Source organism: Panthera uncia, chromosome C2, assembly GCF_023721935.1.
Source record: "Panthera uncia isolate 11264 chromosome C2, Puncia_PCG_1.0, whole genome shotgun sequence".
NCBI classification, from domain to species: Eukaryota; Metazoa; Chordata; class Mammalia; order Carnivora; family Felidae; genus Panthera; species Panthera uncia.
The window spans coordinates 15525266-15548943 of record NC_064810.1 but is presented as its reverse complement, the minus strand read 5'-3'; the positions used below and the strand labels follow the sequence as shown (position 1 = coordinate 15548943).

The 23678-nt window shown below is 38.7% G+C and overlaps 1 protein-coding gene and 1 long non-coding RNA gene across 2 annotated transcripts; one reads left to right on the top strand and one right to left on the bottom strand.

Annotated features, from left to right (window-relative positions):
* The first annotated feature begins 226 nt into the window (after positions 1-226).
* Positions 227-21878, top strand: N6AMT1 (N-6 adenine-specific DNA methyltransferase 1). The gene is made up of 6 exons (XM_049627963.1): positions 227-1798; positions 3757-3843; positions 5562-5652; positions 9632-9715; positions 12511-12652; positions 13705-21878. The coding sequence occupies exons 1-6, from the start codon at positions 1665-1667 to the stop codon at positions 13821-13823; spliced, it is 657 nt and encodes a 218-aa protein (XP_049483920.1). The 5' UTR covers positions 227-1664; the 3' UTR covers positions 13824-21878.
* Positions 9627-16905, bottom strand: LOC125920796 (uncharacterized). The gene is made up of 7 exons (XR_007457198.1): positions 16817-16905; positions 15396-15517; positions 13342-13512; positions 11432-11510; positions 10787-11026; positions 10397-10508; positions 9627-9707 (listed from the first exon to the last, which is right to left on the bottom strand). It is a non-coding gene; the product is annotated as an uncharacterized LOC125920796 (long non-coding RNA).
* Positions 21879-23678: the final 1800 nt, after the last annotated feature.

The window sequence follows — 23678 nt, the reverse complement described above, 5'->3', positions numbered from 1 at the left end:
TGACAAAGTTAATTACAGTGTTGTTTATAATAGTGAAAATCTGGGAAGGATTAAATGTTTACCAATAGATATTTATCCATTCCAGATAGGATATTTATATTTTCATGTAATACTCTCTCTGGCAATTAAAAGGAATAAACTAACTTTATATATATGAAAACATAGAGTGAAAATTTTGAGTGAAAAAAAATGTGAAGAACCATATGTCCAACCCATTACCAGTGAAACAAATCTGGTAACACACAAACCATATGCTGCTTATGATTATCTGAATGTAAAAGCATAAAAACATTGACTAGAGACATACTTGCTAAATTCATGAGAGCAGTTAAGTTGGAGGAAGGGTTACAAAATGGAACTGAAGGTGAACATCCACTTCAGCTGTAATATTTTAGTTCTTATATTTAAAAACTCTTTTGGGGCGCCTAGGTGGCTCAGTCAGTTAAGCGTCGGACTTCGGCTCAGGTCATGAGCTCACAGTTCCTGAGTTCGAGCGCCACGTCAGGCTCCCTAGTCAGCGTGGAGCCCAATTGGGATTCTGTCTTCTTCTCTCTGCCCATCTCCGTATCACACTCTCTCTCTCAAAAATAAATAAACATTAAAAAAACCAAAAACAAAAACAGTAACACTCTTAAAAACTCTTTTAAGGATGGGAAATCGGCTCTGCAGATTTTGATTTGCCAGTCTCCATAACCGTGTGAGCTAATTCCCTATAATAAATATTATATTTAACATACATATTAAATAATAACATATAGTATGATATAATATGTACTTAAAAAGGTAAAATAAAAACTTTTAAGGAAACATGAAAAAGTACTATTAATTGTAAATTCCAGGTGGTAGGTACTTAGGGTTTTAAAAATGTAAACTATATTTTTCTGTATATTTATTACTCAAATTTTAAAAACTAGATGTAAAAATGTTTCATTGGGAAATTTCAAAAATTGACTCAAAAAGAATGTAAATGCCTGAATAGCCTAATAACCTATAGAAGATGATTCAAAACATCAGAGAACCACCCACTAATAAAAACACTAAGCCCAGCCAATTTTATGGATGAGTTCTACCAAATGTTCCAGAAACAATGTCCTAACTCATCCCATGAGGATAGCATAATCAAAACAGAGCTAGATTATAAGCATTCCAAATTCAGCAGGGTATTAAAAGAAAAATTATCTTGCCTCAGTGAGGTTTATAAAAAGAGTGCATGTATGATTTAACATCAGCAAGGTCATTTTTATAATATACAACAGTAAAAAAATTAAATGAGAAAAAAACCTTAAGTGTTCAGTTAATGTAACAAAGGTAAAATTTAGTAACCATTATGTCTTTTTTTAATTCTTTGCAAACAAGGAACAGAAGAAAACTTCTAAATGTAGAAAAAAGAAAAAAAACACCCCCCTTAGTCAAAAACAATCGAGGATGCCCCGCATCAACTGCTAATCCATAAAATGAAACAAATTTAAATACTCGAAATAAGAAAGCAAATATCAGCAGGTGCAGATTATATAACTGTTAACTTACAAATTCCAAAAGCATTTACAGAGACTGCTAGAAAGAAGCCCCGATTTGCCTCTCCGCCTCCGAAGCCCCTCCCCCCACTGCCGAGTTTGCGCACGCGCAATTTTGGCGCATGCGTGTGGGACGGAGAGAGAAGCGAGATGGCGGCGCCCGGTCTCCCGACGCCGCTGCACGGACATGTGGGCCGGGGCGCCTTCAGCAATGTGTACGAGCCGGCGGAGGATACGTTCCTGCTGCTGGACGCGCTCGAGGCGGCAGCGGCCGAGCTCATGGGGTGCGAGGAGGGCGAGGGTCCCAGCGGGAGAAGGCTCGGGCGTCCTAGAGAAGCGGTAGCGAAGGAGGGCCAAGGAAAGGACCGACGCTGTCTGCCGGGAGAGGAGGCAGTGTCAGCCCACTTGGCGAACACTGAGACCAGAACGCCGTTATTAAGGATTTGCCTGTAGATACATGTAATGAGCGTGCCAGGGATCTGTCTACTTTTGCCATTTGTTTTGGTCTCAGGAGCTCCATAGCTCCCTACCACGCTAGGATGGATCTTTTCCTTCCAGCTGTTAGTATGCAGAACACAAAGCCCTGGAGCGCAGCGATACTATAAAACGTCCAAAAACCAACATTGCTTATTAATATTACATTTTTTAGTAAATGTTAAAAGCCGTGTGGCACTTAATTTACTCAATACACAGAAGCACCCTCGAGCAATGGAAGAGCACAAAAATGAAATGAAGTGAGATACTGGCTTGGGGAAGTATTTTTAAACCCATTGAAGAGCATGCTCTGTAGCAGTTGCCTGTTAGACTTGTGTGGCTACCGAACACCTGAAATGTGGCGAGTGCGACTGCAGAACTTAATTTTTCATTTAATTGTTAGAAATGTAAATAGCTACATAGCTAGCAGCCTATAGAATTTTTCCTAGCACTTTATAAATGTTAAAATTGACTTGTTGAAGTGCCCCCATAAATTTTAAGTAACATTAAAAAATGAATACCTATATTGTAATTTTTTAAATGAAAGGTATTTGAGTAATTAGATTTATGTAAAGATCAAGACTTGAAATTGGTTTTCTCAAGATGAAACAGCTGTTAGACTTTAAAGATTTATATTGTGTTTCTTTATCTGTCTTAAATCTGGTCAGATATAAAATGTCCCAACTCTTATTAAACTAGCTTTTCATTGTAAACAATGGAACTTTTGGATTTACTGGAATATAGAACGGAAAAGTACTGTTTTTATAACTTGTCTTTTAGTCTTAAGATATCCCAGAAAGATTTACAAGCACAAATTGCATTGCAAAGTATGCTGTGAAAGAAGTTGATTTTGTTATAAAGTGGGATTACTTCTAGTCTTGGAATTCTAATTGTTTATGAAACCATGATAGTTATTTTCAAATAAAAGCCGCCTGGTAAGATTCAACAGACCTTCCCACAGAATAATAAAGGTTTGTCAGATGATGTGGACGGTTCCAAAAGTTAGAAGCAGCTAGCATTTTTTGTTGGATACTTGAGGAGTTAGGTGCTAGAAAGTCTCCCTAAGTCTAATCAAACCCATTTCTGTGATGGAGATAATTGGTGCTTTTGATGCATATATAAGATCATAGGCAGGGAAATAAATTCAGTTGAAGGATAAAATATAACAATTTATTCAAAAGCATTTTAAAGATTATTGTTAATATTCTAAAACCGGATACTCTGGTATTTTCCCAGTTCAGCATATAGCTGTGCAAATATGGAATTTCTTTGCTGCTCTAAATCTGTTAGTAGAAAGGGGGAACTTTTTTTCCCTAGGATATGCTGATCAATTTATGAATGTTAGGTACTTTTAAATGATAGAGAAAACCTCTTTCATAAATAAATATTGTAATAACACTGACCCTGTCATTTTAGGAAATACTAAACCAGAAGCTCCTTGTGGGAAGGGCTGATGTCTTTCATGTTAATATTTTCAATACTCAGTTTTATTCCACAGTTTTTATGTAATGTTTTGTAGAAATTAATTGAAAGCCATCTATGTTATGAACTCAAATTACACACCCCAATTTTGAGTTAAATAGTACTAAATATGCAGAAAGCAGTGTCAGAAATTAGCATTTTTATAATTTTTTTTTATATTTCCATATATTTGCAGACAACTGATGATGCTGGAGAAATATACATTAAAAGTAGGATGAGAGTAATTTTCTGTAATGTGTATTTTAATCTTACTACACTAATATTTATTTTATTTTGCTTTTTTTAGAGTGGAAATATGCCTTGAAGTAGGGTCAGGGTCTGGAGTGGTATCTGCATTCCTAGCCTCTATGATAGGTCCTCAGGCCTTGTACATGTAAGTGTAAGTATATCAAATTTATTCACATCCTCCGCTAAGAAATTCACTAGGGGTGTGACTACTTGAACGGAATCATTTTTGTAAATAAATAATATATATCTGAAAGGGTCTATTTAAGTGTAGTAAGGACTCATTGTAAATTATTCTTCCCTAAAAATTGTAACTGCATGTTCAAAACTGTTCCATCATGCTACATAATTATAGAAGCAACAAAACAATTTTAGGTCATTTCTAAATTTGAATTTTTTTTTAGGTAAACAGTCTGATTACCAGAAAAAAATGAAAGCTACTTAAATTTTTAAAGAAAATTTGAGAGTATGGAAACTATAAAGAAGAAAATAAAAATTAACTTCAAAATTTTATCATGGTCCAAATGTGTTTCCTTCTTTTTTTCCTCATTTTCTATGTTTTTCATTTAATATTGTATCATGAATGTTTTTCAAAAATTCCTTTTAAATTTCATTTTGTGGGGGGTACCTGGGTGACTCAGTTAATTGAACATCCATCTCTTGATTTCAGCTCAGGTCCTGATCTCACGGTCATGGGATCGAGCCCCAAGTCAGGTTAAGCATGGAGCCTGCTTGGGATCCCCTCTCTCCCTCTCTCTCTGCCCCTGTGCTGCCTTCTCTCTCTCTCTCTTTCTCTCTCTCTCTCTCACTCTCACGCTCTCTCAAAATAAATAGATAAACTTTTTTTTTAATCTTAAGAAATATTTCGTTTTTGGTGGCTGCATAGTATTCATTGGATTCGTAATTTATTTATTTTTACATCGTCAATCTCGATGTTTTATTTTATTTTTTTTTAATTTTTTTTTTTTAACGTTTATTTATTTTTGAGACAGAGAGAGACAGAGCATGAATGGGGGAGGGGCAGAGAGAGAGGGAGACACAGAAACGGAAGCAGGCTCCAGGCTCTGAGCCATCAGCCCAGAGCCCGACGCGGGGCTCGAACTCAAGGACAGTGAGATCGTGACCTGAGCTGAAGTCGGAGGCTTAACCGACTGAGCCATCCAGGCGCCCCTCGATGTTTTATTTATTAAAGTTTATTTACTTATTTTGAGAGAGAGAGAGAAAGAGCAGGGGAGGGGCAGAGAGAGAGAGAGAATCTCAAGAGGATCCACACTACCAGTGCAGAGCCTGACACAGGGCTTGAACTCACGAACTATGAGATCATGACCTGAACCAGTATCAAGAATCAGACACTTGGGGCGCCTGGGTGGCTCAGTCGGTTGAGCGTCCGACTTCGGCTCAGGTCATGATCTCACAGTTCGTGGGTTCGAGCCCTGCGTCGGGCTCTGTGCTGACAGCTCAGAGCCTGGAGCCTGCTTCAGATTCTGTGTCTCCCTCTCTCTGTGCCCCATCCCCACTCATGCTCTGTCTCTCTCTCCCTCAAGAATAAATAAAACATGAAAAAAAAAAAAAAAAAGAATCAGACACTTAACCAACTGAGCCACACAGACGCTCCTGGATTCATAACTTAATAAATTCCTTCAGATGTGTATGCATGTATATTTTTCTACTCTTGCACATTTATGTCAATATAACAATCTTTTTCACTAATATGACAAGTCTTTGTTCTTTTCATTCACCATTATTAAATCATTTTCCTTTTTTTCTAAATTTGCTTTATGTAAAAGCAGTGGAACATTTTTAAATTTTTCAGTAATAGATGTACCTCCGGGATGTAAGACAGTTTTCTTTCTTTTCTGTTTATAGGTGCACTGATATCAACCCTGAGGCAGCAGCTTGTACTCTGGAGACAGCACACTGTAACAAAGTCCACATTCAGCCAGTGATTACAGACTTGGTGAGCTGTTAATCCTTGCCTAATAATAGTTCATTTCCTTTTCAGATAATGTTAAGATGATTTAGGTCAAAGAAGCTTGAGTCATAATTAACTTCTAATCCACTAAATAGTATACCCCATCATTTTCAAAGTAAATTCTTGATTGATGCAGTCCATCTTGTCCACAGTTCAAAGGGAATTTCTACTGGTTTGTATGGATCAGTCATCTTTTGGATAGAAGTGACAGAGAATCTATTACAAACTTAAGTAAAAAGAGTGGGTGGCTTCAGGCACAGCTGGCTCCAGGAACTCAAATGATAAGACAGGCATCTTTTTCTTAGCTCTGACCTTCTCTCTCTATTGGTTCTATTTCTAGGTAGTCTTTAATTTCATGGTAACAGGATACTTGCGTGTCTGTATGTTATTCCTCAGCAAACAGCTTCTTCACCACCACCCACCCCCAACCCCCCTCATAGTAAGAAGCTCTTTCTATTCAGTTAGTGTGACAAAAGCCCCAGAATGAGTATTGCTTGGATCAACTTGGGTCATATGCCATCTCTCAATCTCTCACTATGGCCAAGGAGGATTGAAATATGGAGACGACTGGTTTAGGCCCAGTGATTTGCATGGGATCACTGAGGTGGTTTTGCCCTTTAAATATTAACTTGTTTCTTTAATGTGTCCATAATTAGTATTAAATATGTTTTTGATATAAAAATAAAACTTTAGAGATACAAGAAATTCAGAATATCTTTTTTTTTAAACAGAGGTAGAAACTGAGGTGAGATTCATTTTTTAAAGTCACATAACTAATAAAGTGATAAATCCAGAATTTTAAAAAAATGTTTTTTTTTTATTTTTTATTTTTATTTATTTATTTTTTTAAAAAATTTTTTAATGTTTTATTTATTTTTGAGACAGAGACAGAGCATGAATGGGGGAGGGCCAGAGAGAAAGGGAGACACAGAATCTGAAGCAGGCTCAGGCTCTGAGCTGTCAGCACAGAGCCCAACACGGGGCTTGAACTCACGGACTGGGAGATCATGACCTGAGCCGAAGTCGGACGCTTAACCGACTGAGCCACCCAGGCGCCCCAAAAGTGTTTTTTTTAAGCTTTATTTATTTTTGAGAGAGAGAGAGAGAGAGCATGAGTCGGGGAAGAGCAGAGAGAGAGGGAGACACAAAATCCGAAGCAGGCTCCAGGCTCTGGGCCGTCAGCACAGAGACTGATGCCAGGCTCGAACTCACAGACCGCGAGATCATGACCTGAGCTGAAGTTGGACGCTCAACCGACTGAGCCACCCAGGCACCCCGATAAATCCAGAATTTAAATCCAGATCTTGGGAATCTAAATGTAGGTGTCTCACAACTTTCAGGACATGGCTCGTGGTAGCCCATGCCAGAGTCAGCTCTTCATGCTGACGTGTGGCAAAAAAATAAGAGGTGAGCATGAACATAGGTATTATGATCAATATACAAAACTCTACGTTTGTTTATATTCAGAACACTAGGCATAGATTATCACAATAAAATCATTGTTTTGGGTAACTAAGCTTACCTGTTTACAAAGTAGTACTTTTGCTTTGTTTCTTTTTTTAGTTTTAGAAGAAAGACTTTTTCAAATATATCGTATGCCTTTCCTTACATTCCTAAAACAAACTAAACATAACGACCTTTTACTGACTCAGGGCCATTAATATGCACATCATTTATCATCCTGTGCTGTGATAAAGAGGCTTATTCAGGTGTTTCTGCCTTCACGCTGAGGGGCTATAGTCTGCAGAGATTTGCGTTCTTATTTCCTCTCCTCATCTTCTCCTTTTACCTGCTTTATGCTGTCTTATTTTACTGCTACCTGTTAGTGGCATTTCCTCTCTCTCTTCATGTGCTCTGTGCTAGAATACCAAACAAGTGATTTAGTTAGACTTGTATTTAAACTAAGAGTTCAGGGGCTCTGAACAAGTACCTCTCATGAATAAATAGCACATGTTTTGCTATACGGATTTAAAACTTCTTGTCAGAGGCCTCTTTGCTTACTTCCCAGTTCTTGGATCTGTTCTAATGCTCTGAGACCACACGAAAGCTGAATATGAGTGGGTGAGGGATGCCTGTGATTAGACTTTATATCAGTAATTTTCTCATTTAAATCCATTTTCTTTTAAACCACATTATTTTCCATGTTGTTTCCTTTATTTAAATCCATCAGTTTTTTCCTTCATTTAAAATCCAGTACTGCAATGATTATTAGTATATAGTACCTCAGGGCCATTGTAAACAATTGCAAAGCAAATTCTTTTCTAGTTTCCTTACTGAACATTTCTGGAAAACTACCTTCCGGACTTCTTTTTACAATGTGAGAAGCTTAATTTCTTTATGGAATTGAAAATAAAGCTCTCAGCTGTTTCAGCTGTATTTCCTCACTCTCCAGTGTTGCTCCTAAAGGGAACAGCAGATTAACCTTAGTCATCTTCTACCTGCAGACAAGGATGCATCTTCATTACTTTCCTCAAAAACGGCACTTTTCTCTTTTGAAAAGAATGGAGAAAAAAAAGTTACCTTACAACATCTCCTCAAAGACACTGTTCCAGTGTTCTCTTTGAACTACATAGTTAACAGGCTTAAAAATGATAAAAGTAGTATTTCTTTTAGAAACAGGGTAAAATGGAAGCTCTAAGGCAGTGTTTCATAATGTATGTAAATAATAGGCCAGTGATGTGCCCAACATTAGAAGGTATGGCTGAGTTTTAAATAACTTTGAATCATATAATGTCAAAGCTGTTCCCTCTTTAATTCTCTTTCAGCCATTGTGATTACATCCAGGAGAAGGTCTCAGTTTGTTGTTGTTATTTAACACCTTTTAAACACTTACAGATGTCTCTCTAATAGAGACAGATGGCTTGGGTCACTCTCAGCCTGGCAACAGTAATGATTAACTATAACTTTTTTTTTAACTCTTATCTCATTTATCCTTGTAGTCATTTCTATTTCCAGAAAGTAATAGTGATTTCCCTTTACAGCAAATTTATTTAACAACAAAAAAAGCCCATTTAAAGAAAAATAGTAAAAAATGGTAAGTGCGTGTGCATAAATGGGGAAATTGCAAGAATGTTAATAAGAGAGCTAACACTTTGGACACTGCCGTGAAGTACCTCAGCTATTCCATCTCAAGAAACAACCTCAGAAGTCATGGGTGAGAGTCTGTACAAAGTGATAATTGAAGTAAATGGCTTTAGAGGTGAGAACCCACCCAGATACCGTGTTTTCACTTTACTGTGCCTGTGAAGGTGCAGGGTGACATGACCAGACACGATTTTTTTAAATACTTACTTAATTTAATCATCAGAGAAGTCAAAGGAAGAAGACTTTAAATCACATCTTACCCTGAAAAATACCCTAAAAAGACATTTTTATTTAAAAAAAAAAAAAAGACATTTTTATTGTGGTTTCACAGAAAATTGGAACCCAGTTTAAAGATTTACAAAATGCCAAACAATTAATGTTTTCAATGTCTCTTCCACTCTTTTCAGTCCTTTCTTTGGTCTGTAATTGTTCCAGCCAATACATTTATGAGTCATTAAAGAAGTAGAAAGTAAATATATATATATATATAAAATACATTACACCTCGATGATAGAAAATGTTTAAGTAACAGCTATAGCCTTAAAGTGTGTGCATATCTATGTAGAACATAGGAGTGCTCACTTTCTTATTTAATCTTGTAAAAGTGAACCCAGTGTGTAAGCATTAGCTGTTGAAAAACAGAGGCTTTCTTGAACATTTTCTGTTCATTCTGATAGTTTAATTTCATATTTTTAGGTAAATGCGTATAATCTTTATATGCATGAATGAAAATGTAAAAATATTAATCTCTATCTCTGTCTACATTTTTGGCCCTCTCACACATTTTTCTCTACATGGGAGGAGAGTATTTTTAAAGATATATTTATTTATCTGTTTTAATTCCGAGTCCAGCTTAAAATTCTGACTATTGAACATTTAGGTCAAAGGCTTGCTACCAAGATTGAAGGAAAAAGTTGATCTTCTGGTGTTTAATCCCCCCTATGTAGTGACTCCACCTGAAGAGGTAAGACATGGAACAAATAATTATTAATGTTTTCAGCTATTTTCTTTATAAAATCAAATGAACTTCATTATGACAGTCAACTGCTGATTAACACAGACTGCTCTGATATTACTCACAATTGTCAATAATTGAGTATGTCGGGAGACGTAGGAAAGGAATCTAAAACTAATGAAATATAGTGACCCATATTCATCCTTAAAATTCCCATTGAAATCAGGCCGTGTGTTTAAATTTGCTCGTGTGTGTCTTTTATCACAAATGGCAAATTTGCAAAAGAGCATTTCTAATCATCCTTAAATTCATATAGTAATTATTTCTGAAAGTCTCAGTTTTCCTCCTTTCACAGGTGGTGGGGGAGGATTCTTATTTCAGGTAGGGAAAAGAAATCATCTTGGAACAGATGATTTGGAAAATCTTCAATAATGAAGAGGTAAATCAACCATTTCCCAATTTAAAGAGAGAATGGTCAAGGCAGACAAAGTTTAGTAATGGACTAAGGCTAGCTTAACTAAATCATGGTCTACAAATTTCTGGCAAGACTGTGAATGCAGAGGAGATTCTGGAAACATGGGGATGCAAACAGGCTTCCTTTCTTCCACATTCCCATGACTGAGCTATGTACTTGCTTCTCCTGAGCCTTACAGCTGCTGGGACATACAGATAATTGAGTGTAGACAGCACCTTGGGCTATTTTGCAGTCCCAACAGAGAGAGCTAGCGTCATCATTCCCATGAGCTGAGCTATTAGCTGGGGAGCAGAATCACAGTGCAGCACAACGAAGATCTCCTGGAGCCTAAAAACATATTTTACAAAATAAAACCTTAGGAAAGGAATTAAAAGAGAATATGGTCTCCGTGAAGACCTGAATTAGTGTTCTGGAAACCAGATGAAAGATTTCAGTGCATAGAGCATGAAGATAAAAAGAAGGAAATCATGAAAGTAAAAGATAAGAGACTTAGAGGTTAGATCCAGGAGATATAAAAATAATAGTTAAGTTTGTGTCTATAAAAAATTTTGGCTGTGCTTAATAGTATACCTAGAGACACGAGGTTAGGAACCTCTGGCTTGTACCTGTGAGCTCTGAAGGAACAGGAGCAGGTCTGGCAAGGCTCAGGTAGCAGGCAAACAGCAGACCACCAAACATGACTCCTCCTTGTAAAGGTGGAAACCCTCCCTTTGTGGCCTTAAGAATGTGCCTGGTGCCAGGAGACCTTCCTGTAGGAGCATTTCTAACGCAAGCAGATACACCTGGCTGAGCATCCCTGGGGAGGCGTATGAACAGGGTCTAGCACAGAGAGATCCTGGTCCATTCTGGAAGAGAATGACAGGAGACAGGCTTGGCACAACCTGTCATTCACCATGCACTCTGTCCACAGACCACTTTACCTGATAAAACATCCAGGGAATGGGCTCCACCAAAATAAAGGGGTAAACCAAGGAAGAGGAACACACGAGCCCCAGAAAAAGAGGTGATTCTAGGAATGCCAGGAAGGGGACATCTCCAGGAGGAAGGAACTGATAAGTTTCCCAATATGATTAACTTTGTGGAAATTGTATTGAGAAGTGTATGGTAGATATGGGAATAATTTAAATTAGATACAAAAAAAAGTAAGTAAATGAACACTTTGGCTGCCCATCAATAGCTACATTAAGATATGCTAACTTTTCCATTATAAAATCGTAGACAGCCATTAAAAGAGTAAATTAGAACCATACCTGATCACATGAAGAGCTCTCCATAAAGTGTTGATGATTGACAAAAGCAAGATATGGTGCAAGAATGTAGAACATAATCCTGTCTTTGTAAAACATGGACAAAAAGGAAAAACGTGTGTATATAAGATGAGGGAGGAACAGACCAGCAAAACAGTAAAAGGGGAAAGTGCAGTTCTTTCTAAGGCAGGTATATGAACATATTTCCCTTATTTACAAAATAATATATATAGTTAAAGGCATAAAGAAATTTATTTTAATGGAGAAACATGCCATTTTATATGAATAAAAGCAACAGGCATGATTTATACAATTAATTTAAACTATAGATATGGAAAGAAAATAATTGTTAGGGTTAAAATATTTTTTGAATTCTTTAGTTTTGAAACAATATACAATAAGAATCTAAAGATTTTTAATACTGTATGAACTCTCACGGGTTTTGCTTCTACAATAGAATTAGATTGTTACAGGAAGAAAATGCTTTGGTGAGCCTTTATATATTAAATGGATTCCTTAAAAAAGGTCTATACGATTCATACTTTAACCTAGAAAAGAGCCAGATGCAGTGGGGCATTTTGAAACTAACTTCCTGCAAAGTAGATATTTTATAATATAGGATCTCTCTTTTAGTTTCTTCCTGATTGTTCTATATTAAGTATAAGAATTACCTATGTCTATCAACATAAGCATTGCAGAAATAGTAACAGCTATTACTAAGCACTTGATGTGTACAGGGCCCTGTTTTCAAACTTTAAATATATTTCTTCAGTTATTCCTAAAAATGGAAAAAAAAATAATTGTTATAATTTTACTGTTGAAACTATTGTTTTCCTGGTTTTATAGATAAGGGAGGAAACTCATAAAAATTACAAATTTACATAAGATCACATGGCTAGGAAATGGTGGGGCTCAGATTCAACTTTACTGCCTCCTGGACAGCAGTAAAATACAAAGTGTATACAGTACTTGTTTGGTAAATGTTACTTGTCAAAAAGATTCTGTTTGTGATTCTAAATGTAACTGTGATTCTAAATGATTCTAAATGAATAGATACAAAAGTCTTTTTTAAATGGTCACAGGTGGGAAGTCACGGAGTAGAGGCTGCTTGGGCTGGTGGCAGAAATGGTCGAGAAGTCATGGACAGGTTCTTCCCACTGGCTGCAGATCTTCTGTCACCAAGAGGATTATTCTATTTAGTTACCATTAAAGAAAATAATCCAGGTAATACAGACCAGTTTATCTTTTAACCACTGACTGTGCTGAAATCATAATTTAATCATGTTAAAGAGTATAATTTATAAAGTAACCTGAAATATTGTCAATATAATCACTGACAACAGCTCATACAAACATAACATTCATCTTGAAAGAAGAGAGAGATTTTTAAGACATAGTTTTTCTTGGTTTTAGAAAGTACTGTTGTTGTTTTTTTTTAAGGGGGGGGGGCGCATTTTTCCCTCAATTAATAAATTAATATTCAGACACAAAATCTGTAATTTCTTCTTTTAACACCTCATCCTGAATATTTTGAATTTTGTCTCCCCCTTGTAATCTTCATGCCCTTGACAAGTTGTGCTACGTAATGTTCAGTTCAGATGAAGTTCCATCATGAAAGCTATCTCATGGTATGGATGTTGAGATCTTGGTTAGATTACTGTGTAACTAAACTGACCTGAGTCCTTCTTCTCTTTCTGTACACAAGTTTGATTTTTATCTTTACCTTATGTTCTCAGCCCCTTAAATCACATCATGATGACTAAGTTTTGTTTCAGGTTGTTTGTAGCTCCATTTTCTTAACTCAGTCTTTAGTATTATTTATTTACAAAAGGGAAGATGTTGCTTTTTTCAATGTGCCCAAAAGAGATAAGCTACTTCCTTCCACTGTGTACTGTCACTATACATTTGCCCACCTTCACTGACTTTTTTCATCCCAGAGGAAGCGTGTGAGGCCAAGATTGGAGCCAAGCAGCTGAACAAATCACTTGCTGTAATGACAAGTGTAGTTCATGTTTCTGTTGAGTTCGGAGTAGCTTCCACGGCAGGGCAGGGCCTTTCAGTCTGATTGAGACTCTCAGCGACACCTTGAAAATACAGAGTGCTCCCATCTGACTCAAGTCCATTTTAATAGAAATTTACTTGGAATACATTGTTTTCGCAGATGAGGAGAACTTGCAAATCGTCTGTCTCTATCATCTTATTAAACTGTTTAGTGATCATACCGTCTTCACCAGATGGTTTTAATTCGATTTTACCTTTTTTAATTTTCATTTTAGAAGAAATTTTGAAGACAATGACAACAAAGGGTCTACAAGGGACTGTGGCACTTTCCAGGCAAGCAGGCCGAGAAGCCCTCTCAGTCCTGAAGTTCACCAAGTGCCGTGTATTGTGCTGAATGTGCGTATATTGATAATATAGATGATGTTGAACGTATGTATGAATATATGGAGAGAGAGAAGCGGAATATATTCAGCATGTTGTGAAACTGAAGTCACTTCTTGGTTAACAAGTATAGAATTGTCAGGTTATATAGAAGAAGGTAGAAGGATATAGCAGTCCCTTTTACCCAGGAATCAAGTCTATGGAAATTTTTGCATAAGTGCAAGTAAATGCGTATCCGAGATATATTATGTGTATTTTACATATAAAACCTGAATGTGAGTCACCTATCCAGCCACTAAACATGAGTTAGGTTTGTGTACACTGAACCTGAAGGGGTTCATAATGTACCATCAAGTGAAAAAGAGCAAATTACAAAACAGTATTATCCTGTATGTATAATTTTAAAAAACCAACAGAGAGGGCATGTCTATATGTCTATATAAGTAAGTCTCATGGGGAGCCTGGGTGGCTCAATTGGTTGAGAGTCTGGTTCTTGATTTTGGCTCAGGTCATGATCCCAGCGTCGTGGGGTTGAGCCCCATGTTGAGTTCTGTGCTGAGCCTGGAGCCTGCTTGAGATTCTCTTGCCTCCCTCTACCCTTCCCCCCTGCTTACATGCTCTTTAAAAAAAAAAAGAAGTCTCAGAAGGGAAATGGCAGGAAGGAACAGAGGGACTTTCACTCTTTTATGGGTTATTTGCACAACCCCAGTTACTTGTATAATTTTAAGAAGGTTTTCATTATTAAAAATTTTTTTAATTTACTTTCACTTGCTCATTGTCTCCATTCTATTTCTATTATTTAGAATGCCTCCAGCCTCCATGTTTCTCACTGGTCAGATTTTTCCTACCTTTTATGCTTTTGTCATATACTTCTATCTTCTTCTTGAATATATCTTGCAAACTGCTATACATTTTTTCTTAGATCAAGGAGAGTTGTATATAAACAAACTCACAACTCTTAGGTTAATCACACTTTTAAAAGCTGACAAAGGGGTGCCTGGGTGGCTCAGCTGGATAAGCGCCCGACTTTGGCTCAGGTCATGATCTCATGGCCTGTGTGTCCGAGCCCCACGTCGGGCTCTGTGCTGACAGCTCAGAGCCTGGAGCCTGCTTCGGATTCTGTGTCTCTCTCTCTCTCTCTCTCTGCCCCTCCCCTGCTCAGGCTCTGCCTCTCAAAAATAAATAAAAACATGAAAACAAAATTTAAAAACTGACATGCATCTTTTAGGAAATGTCAAATTACCTTTACTAAGTTTAGGAACCTCTTCTTCCATAACTTCTATACCATTTAAAATAATATTTATCAAACTCAAAGAACAGGACTATAGGATCTGAGTGAGCAGAATCTAGAATTAATTTTTAATTCGGCTACGTTTAGTGTCACTTGGAGAAGCTTTTTAAGATTATAAATTCCTGAGCCCCACCACAGACCCGTGGAACCCTCTGCTGAGCAGACCCAAAACCTGTACCGTTTAAAATGTGCTTCCCCCTGTTACTTAAGGTAGCCCACCAAATTTTAGAACTACTGTTTTAAATAGCATTCTTATTTAATCCTTAGGACAATCCACAGAAGGAGTGAAATTACCTTTGATGTTCAGAAAGATTAAATAACTTGTTCAAAGGAGCTCAGTAGTGAAGGGTCAGGCCAGTATGGCAGCACTTAGACACAGGTCGGATTCCCAGATGCTTTCTTTCCATTTGCTTGTGCTGAAAGCAGCAAAGATGCCAAAATTAGTATTTACTTAAGTCTAATATCTGAAAATCTATTCTCCTTCCCAGAAATAGTGCCATCTGAAATCTTACAGCCAATCTCTTGTATCCCAGGGGAAAAAAAAAAGGTTATGAAAAGCTTAGAACTTTATTGTGAGCTTGGGGAGTGGGGTCTTGAATATTTTCAGATAATGCTTGAAACACTTTAAAATTAGCATAGAGGACTTCTGTCAGCTTAAATTAGAAACATAGAAATAACTTCAAAAACTCCAAAACCTCACTTGTATAGTTGTTATGGAGTAAATTGTGTCTCCCCAAAATTCATATGTTGACATTCTAGGCCCCAGTACTTCAGAATGTGACTGTGTTTGGAGACGGGGCCTTAAAGAGGTGATTATGGTTAAATGAGGCTGTTAAGATGGGCCCTGATCCAGTCTGGCTGGGGTTCCTACAAGAACAGGAAATCTGGACATGGAGACACCGGGGCGGGTGGTGGTTGGTGCTTGGACACAGAACAAAACCTTACAAGATGCAGTGAGAAGGTAGCTGTCTGCAAGCCGAGGAGAAAGACTGCGGAAGAAACCCAACCTGCCGGTGCTTTGCTCTGGGACTTCCAGGCTCCAGAACTGTGAGAAAATACATTTCTCCTAGGGTCATGGTGACTAGGAGACTAATACAATAATTAAAGACAGGGAAATACCTGCATTTCTACAAACAAGAGAAAACAATACTAGTGTGAAAAGTGGATGCTACATCCTGGTGGTCAGTAAGAACCATGGCCCTGAGCCTTCAGGAGGAGAGTTGCAAATCCAGCTCTTTTTGTGTCAAAAAGAGCTGTTAAATACAGGAAAAAAGAGGACCTGTAAAACCGCATCATTTGGCCCAAGGGAAGCAACAAAAAAAACTTAGTACCTTGAATGAAAAGAAAAACAGTAATAATCTATGAGAAATCAGACCCTGGGTCTGTGCTACCCTCTGCTGTAGGATTTAATTCATATCTATATGAGGCGGCAACATTAACGTGAAAAAGCTAACATTAAAATGATCTAAACTGTTGATCACGGAGAAGCTACAATCAATGAGAACAGAAGGAAAAATTAACAGAATTGGACACCTAAGGAATATAAACAGTGGAATTGCTACGTTCAGATTGTGGAACGTTTGACGTGTTTAAAGAGTTAACATAATCAAAGAAAAGCTCACAAGAAGATGCTGTTTGGAAAGAACAAATTGAAGTCAACTTTTAAAAATGAGAAATAGAGACATGGAAGTGCATTAGTGTTAATTTATACTCACCAAAAATACACAGTGTATTTTAAAACTGTTAATATTGCATTCCAAAATTTAGTTGTAGTTCTTTTTTTTTTTTTCTTTTTCCTTCATACTTTCCCTCATTCCTTTTTCTGGGGAGAAAAAGGAATACAAATTGAGACAGGACTGAAAAAAGAGAAAAATTAGGACAGGACTGAAATGACTCAGGAGCAGATGAAGAGAAACATAGCCATGTTAGGAACCCTTATGAATAAATGTAAATCATCCTATGTGTAGTTGATTCATACGTGCACTAAAATTACTTTACATATAAAATAACACAATACATACCAATGTCTATATCCATCTGTTTTCATTTTTCTTTTTATGTAAACTTTGTATTGAGGTGGAACATACCTTATAGACTGTATAGTCTAGTTTGATGGATTTTTATAAAGTCAACATCCATTTATACTACACCCAAATCAAGAAACAGAACATTACCAGCATTCCAGAAGCTACACCAGATTTCATTCCCAGTCATGAATGGGAGATTTCCCCAAGGGAAACCATTGTCTGGCTTTTTGTGTTAGTTTATTTCTGCATAGCTGACGACTGTAACTTTACTGGTGTTAGTGTTAAACAACACAAATGTATTGTCTCCCAGTATCTTTGGGTCAGGGCCGTGGGTATAGTGAGCTGGATTCGCTGCTTAGAATCTCTCCAGGCTGTAGTAAAGGTGTTGGTCCTGGCTATGATCTCATCCAGGGCTCAAGGTCCTTTTTCAGGTGGTTATAGGACTAAAGCTGCTGTTTTCTGGCTGTCAGCTAGGGACAATTCTCACCTACAGGCTTCTCTCAGATCTTTGTACCATAATCACCTCCACAGTTCACAAAATGGCTACTTGCTTCTTTATGGCCAGCAGTAGAATTTCTCTACCTTCAAAACTACATGAGGGCCTAGAGGCCCTTTTAAAGGGCTCACCTGGATAGGACGAGTTCACCCAATATAATCTTCCTTTTATTTTTTTAAAATTATTTTATGTTTATTTAATTTTGAGAAAGAGCATGGGGGGCAGTGGATGGGTGCAGAGAGGGAGGCACAGAATCCAAAACAGGCTCCAGGCTCTGAGCTATCAGCACAGAGCCCGATGCGGAGCTCAAACTCATGAACTGTGAGATCACGATCTGAGCCGGAGTCGGACATTCAACTGACTGAGCCACCCAGGCACCCCCCTTTTATTTTTTTTATGTTTATTTTTAAGAGAGCAAGAGACAGAGCATGAGTGGAGGAAGGGCAGGGAGATAGGGAGACAGAGAATCTGAAGCAGGCTCCAGGCTCTGAGCTGTCAGCACAGAGCCGCACGCGGGGCTTAAACCCACGAACTGCAAGATCATGACCTGAGCTGAAGTCATATGCTTAACCGACTGAGCCACCCAGGCACTCCAGTGTTCCTTTTAATTAATTAATTCAGACTCCACTGTTGAGGGATGTTAATTACAACTGCAAAAATTTTTTGCCATTGCCATTTAATGTAACGTAATGACAGGGGAGAAATCAAGTCGTATCCACAAGTCCTACCCACAGTCAGAGCGTGGGGATAACACAGTGCATGTACAGCAGTCGGAGTGAACCTTGCAGGCCATCTTAGAATTCTGTTACGTTCCTTATACTATAGATTAGGTCTTCCTCCTTTGAACCTATGTCCATGAGTCATGAATTCTTTCACTCAATAGTGTTTTTATGAGATTCTTCTGTGCAGTTGTCTATGGCAACGATTTGTTCATTTTCATTTTTTGTATATTCATCCTTATTATTTCTATCATATGACTATATCAAAATTTATCTATTCTACTGTTGAACATTTGGATTCCTTCTACTTTTTTTCTGTTGTGACCACATTTGTATCTTCCAGTGCACATGCGTTTGCATTTTCTGATAAATATATACCAACAAGTTTATCTTATCTTAAATAAGAACAATTTTTCCAGAAGTTATTTTCTAAAAATGAGAAGCAGAATTCATAAAATCAAAACCCACCATGGACAGGATAAATAGCTAAAAATAGAATTAGTGAACTGGAGAAAAATTCATATAGTGCCACCCACAGAGACCAAAGGAAAACATGAAGGAGCAATAATGATTATGAAGGATAGAATGAAAAGGTCTGGCAAAACAAGAGTCCCGAAAAGTATGTAAGAAAGGCAATATTTGGAAAGATCATGGGTAATATTTTTCCAGAATTGACTTTTAAAAAAGAAGATAGATTCTAGAAGCACAAACAAAAAGAAAATATGCTAGACATATAGCAGTGACATTTCAAAACATCAAAGGCAAAGAGCTCTTAAAAGGTAATCAAGGAGGGATGGATGCCTGGATAGCTCAGTTGGTAAAGTGTCCGATTTCGGCTTAGGTCATAATCTCGTGGTTCATGAGTTCGAGCCCTGCGTTGGGCTCTGTGCTGACAGCTCAGAGCCTGGAGACTGCTTCAGATTCTGTGTCTCTGTCTCTCCCTGCCCCTCCCCTGCTTGCATGCTGTTTCTCTCTCTCTGTTTCTCTCTCTCTCTCTCTCAAAAATAAAAAATTAACATTAAAAAAAAAAAAAGGCTTTAATCGAAGGGAAGGTATAACTCACTCTCCAGCAGGGGCTGGCAAACGTTTTCATCACTAAGATATTAGAACACAGCCATGCCAGTTCACTTATGTGTTGGGTGGGGCTGCTTTGGCCTCTAGTGACAGAATTGAGTAGTTACAGCTTAGATCCCAGAAACCATATGGCCCACAAACCACAAAGTATTACTATTTGTCCCTTTAATATGTTTGCCAACATTGCTACAAAGAAACTATAAAGTAACAACAGATCTCTTGAACAGCCTCACAACAAATGAAAGCCGGAGGCTAGTGGGATAACATCCTCAAAGTGTTGGGACTAACAGTCTATCTATTTTGTTCCAACAAAACTTGCACAAATGAAGGTTTAGTTTTGTTGTTGCTGTTTTTTTGTTTTGTTTTTTGAGAGAGTACACACAAGCGGGGGAGAGAGACTGAAGGAGAGAGAGAATCTCAAGCAGGCTGGTGCTGTCATCACAAAACCCAATGGGGGGGTTGTGGGGGGGGGGGGGGCTGGATCCCACAACTCTGGGGTCATGACCTGAACCAGAACTAAGAGTCAGACATTTAACTGACTGAGCCACCCAAGTGCCCCACAAATGAATGGTTTTTAAAAGTAATATTTAGAGATAAAAATGACAGAGTTTACCAACAAGAGATCTACAATAAAGAAACTTTTAAAAGACGTATTTCAGGAGAAAGGAAAAACATCCCAAAAGTCTCAAATGGAAGAATTACTGATGACAAATAAAATGGAAAATATGTATATAAATGCAAACAAACATTATATAAAATACTATTAATAATTATAGTGTGGTTTCTGTGGTTTGAAAATAATAACTAAAATACTGAAAACAGTTGCATATAAATTAACTAGGGCATTTGTTAAGGGTGAAAGTATTCTAAGTCCTCTTTGTATTATTGTTCAGGAGGTAAAGATATGACTTAATTTTGATATGCATGTGTGGTAGGCTCAATAATAGCCCCCAAGATATCCATGTTCTAATCCCTAGAGCCCTGTGAATGTTACCTTATATGGCAAAAGGAACTTCACAGATATGATTAAGGATTTTGAGATGGGGAGATTACCCTAGATTATCCAGATGAGCCCTGAGTAGAATCACAAGTGTCTTATAAAAGACAGGAAGAGGGAGATTTTAAATCAAAAGAGGAGAGGGTATTATGATCATGCTGCTGACTTTGAAGAAGGAGCAAGGGACCACAAGCCAAGGAATGCAAGGAATGAGCTCTAGAAGCTAAAAAAGGCAAGGAAATGATTCTCCCCTAGAGCCTCCCAAGGGAGTCAGGCCCTGCTGACACTTTGGTCTTGGACCAGAGAAACCCATTACAGACTTCTGGCCTCCAGAACTGTGAGAGGGTAAATATCTGTTGTTCTAAATCACTGAAGTTGTGGTAATTTGTTCCAGTAACCCTAGGAAACCAATACAGTATGGTCAGAGTTCAAGGGCAACTATGAAAATAGTAGAAACAGGAGAGGTAAGCAGCAAATTAGAAAGCAAAAAGCCTAATTAAAAAAAATAAGAAAAGGGGGCGAATCCAAAGGTAAAGTGATAGGGGGTGCCTGGCTGGCTCAGGCAGTACAAGCATGCAACTCTTGATCTCAGGGTTGTGAGTTCGAGCCCCATCTTGGGTGCAGAGATTACTTGAAAATAAAATCTTTAAAGAAAAAAAAAAAAAAGATAAAGTGATATAATTTAGAATACCTCCATTATCCAAATAATGGAAGGAAGATATGTAAATAGATATTATGACTGATTTTTTTTTTTAATTTCAATTATAGTGATGATAAAAGACTTGAAGTGTAAGTACATTTTAAGACTGGAAATAGAGGGATGGAGGAAGATACATCAGACAAACCCACAAGGTGAGATAGCTACATTAATAGTTGACTGTACTGGGTTGAATAGTTCTCACCACCCCCCACCCCCGGCCCCGCTCCCAATTCATGTCCAACCAGAACCTATCAGTGCGATCTTATTTGGAAAGAGGGTCTCTGCAGATGTAATCCAGTTAAGAGGACATTAAGGTAAGGAGGGGGCAACATGGTAGAGAAGTAGGGGGAATCCATGCTTCCTATGTTCTCAAACAAAGAAGTGTAGAAGCCAAAGGACTCTGAATACCAGAGTCTGGGAGGAAAAGAGACTGAATCTACTAGGAAGAAAATGGGAAAGCTGGAAAAAAGATAGGTGGGTAACTGCAAACTGGGGGAGATAAAAAAGGCTGCATGGGCATGGAGTGGAGGGACCCCCTTTGCAGAGAGACAGAGGGAAGAAGAGAAACAGTGGCTGGGAAAGTGCAGGACCCTATCTGGCCAGGAGAGAGACCTCGGACTGAGGCTGAGAGGGATCCGATCTCTAACTGGGGGGCTTTCTTCGGACTGGGGCTGGCTCCCTGTTCGCGCCCCTGGGGAGGAGGGGAGCTGGGCCTGGGTGCGGTGGTAGGTCGGGGGCTCAGTCCACAGCTGGAGAAAGCGGTTCCCTCCCTGGAGGACTGCGCCATAGCACAGAACTGCCTGCGTCTGCCACCCTGGGGGCTCGCGGTGGGGGCAGCGGCTCTGAGTCCGCAGTAGGAGAAGTCGGTCCTCCCAGAAGTGTGGCGGCACAGACAAAGCCAGCCGGGGCCACACATCGCGCACTGAGAGGCGCTTTCCCAGCGCCAGAGCGCACGGAGCAGGACTTTGAATCCCAGCCAAGTGCACGGTCAGGGGAGTTGGCCAAGCGAGAAGGACCTCCCCTTCTGCGCCCGCCGCACAGTGCGGACGACTCAAACGGAGTCCACCGGGTGGGCTCCACGGAGAAGAGACTGGGGATCACCATTCCATTCCCCACCCCCCACCACGACCAAGGCGGGGCCTCAGGGATCACTCCCGGGTCCACAGTAGAGGTGGGTTCAGAATACGCCAAACCCTGCCCCCTTGCACTGGGTAACTGCTTACCCACCCGAGGGGCACCGACCCTGCGGACAGCTCCTCCCGACCAGCCTTGCAGCATTGCCTGGATTAACTCTGGGTCAATTCTGGATATACAGATATATTCTCCCCCCCCAACATCCGCCCATTTCGCCTCCTTATCTCTTCTCTCCCCTAGGCTGGTTACTCAGGTTATTGGTCTGTCTAAACAGACAAATTTAATCCGTTGTCTTGACACATGTTCTACACCTCCTTCTTTACCACCTTTCTCTCTGGAATAATCAAGCCGTAGAGTTTCTCTGTCTGGGTAATCGTATCTTCATTTCGTTTTCCCCGCCTCCTTCTTTATTTTCCTTTCTCTCTCTCCGGATTAAGCCTTTTAGTCTCTCTGCCTAGTCAATGTTTATTTTTTCTTTTCTCCCCCGCTCCTGTCATTTCTCTCTTTGTATGTTCTCTTCCATGGCACCGCCTCCACCCTCTTCTGTACTTGTAGTCGGTGTTTGGGGGTTTTTTTTTAGTCTTTAGGTTTTTGTTTTTGTTTATTTGTTTGTTTGTGTTATTTGTGTGTTTGCATGTTTTTGTCTCCTGTTTGTCTATCTGTTTTCCTTTACAGGGATACTCCAAGGAACAAATCAAAGCACACCTGGTGGAGGGTCCAAAATATCACTACGAGTAGGGTAATAAGATAACCAAAGTCACAACAACAGAGAGCAAGTAACAATCCCCGAGAAAACACCTCCTGAAGGGCCAGGCCCAGGACGTGTATGACCTTCCTTTAATATAGCAGTGCTCACAGGTGCTCACAACAAGCTTTTAAAACGTGTAAGGGACAGAAAACTAGCCAAAATGACAAAATGGAAGAATTCTCCTCAAAAGAAATTCCAGGAAGTAGCGACAGCTAATAAATTGATCAAAACCGATTTAAGCAATATAACAGAACAAGAATTTAGAGTAATAGTCATAAAATTAATTGCTGGGCTTGAAAAAAGCATAGAGGACTGCCGAGAATTTATTGCTACAGATCAAGGGACTAAAAAATAGTCATGATGAATTAAAAATGCTATCAATGAGGTACAAAATAAAATGGAGGCAGCCACAGGATGGATTGAAGAGGCAGAGGGGAGAATAGGTGAATTAGAAGATAAAATTATGGAAAAAGAGGAAGCTGAGAAAAAGATAAAAAAAAATCCAGGAGTATGAGGGGAGAATTAGAGAACTAAGTGATGCAATCAAATGGAACAATATCAATATCATAGGAATTCCAGAAGAAGAAGAAGAGAGAGAAAGGGGTTGAACGTGTACTTGAACAAATCATAGCTGAGAATTTCCCCGATCTGGGGAAGGAAAAGGCATTGAAATCCAAGAGGC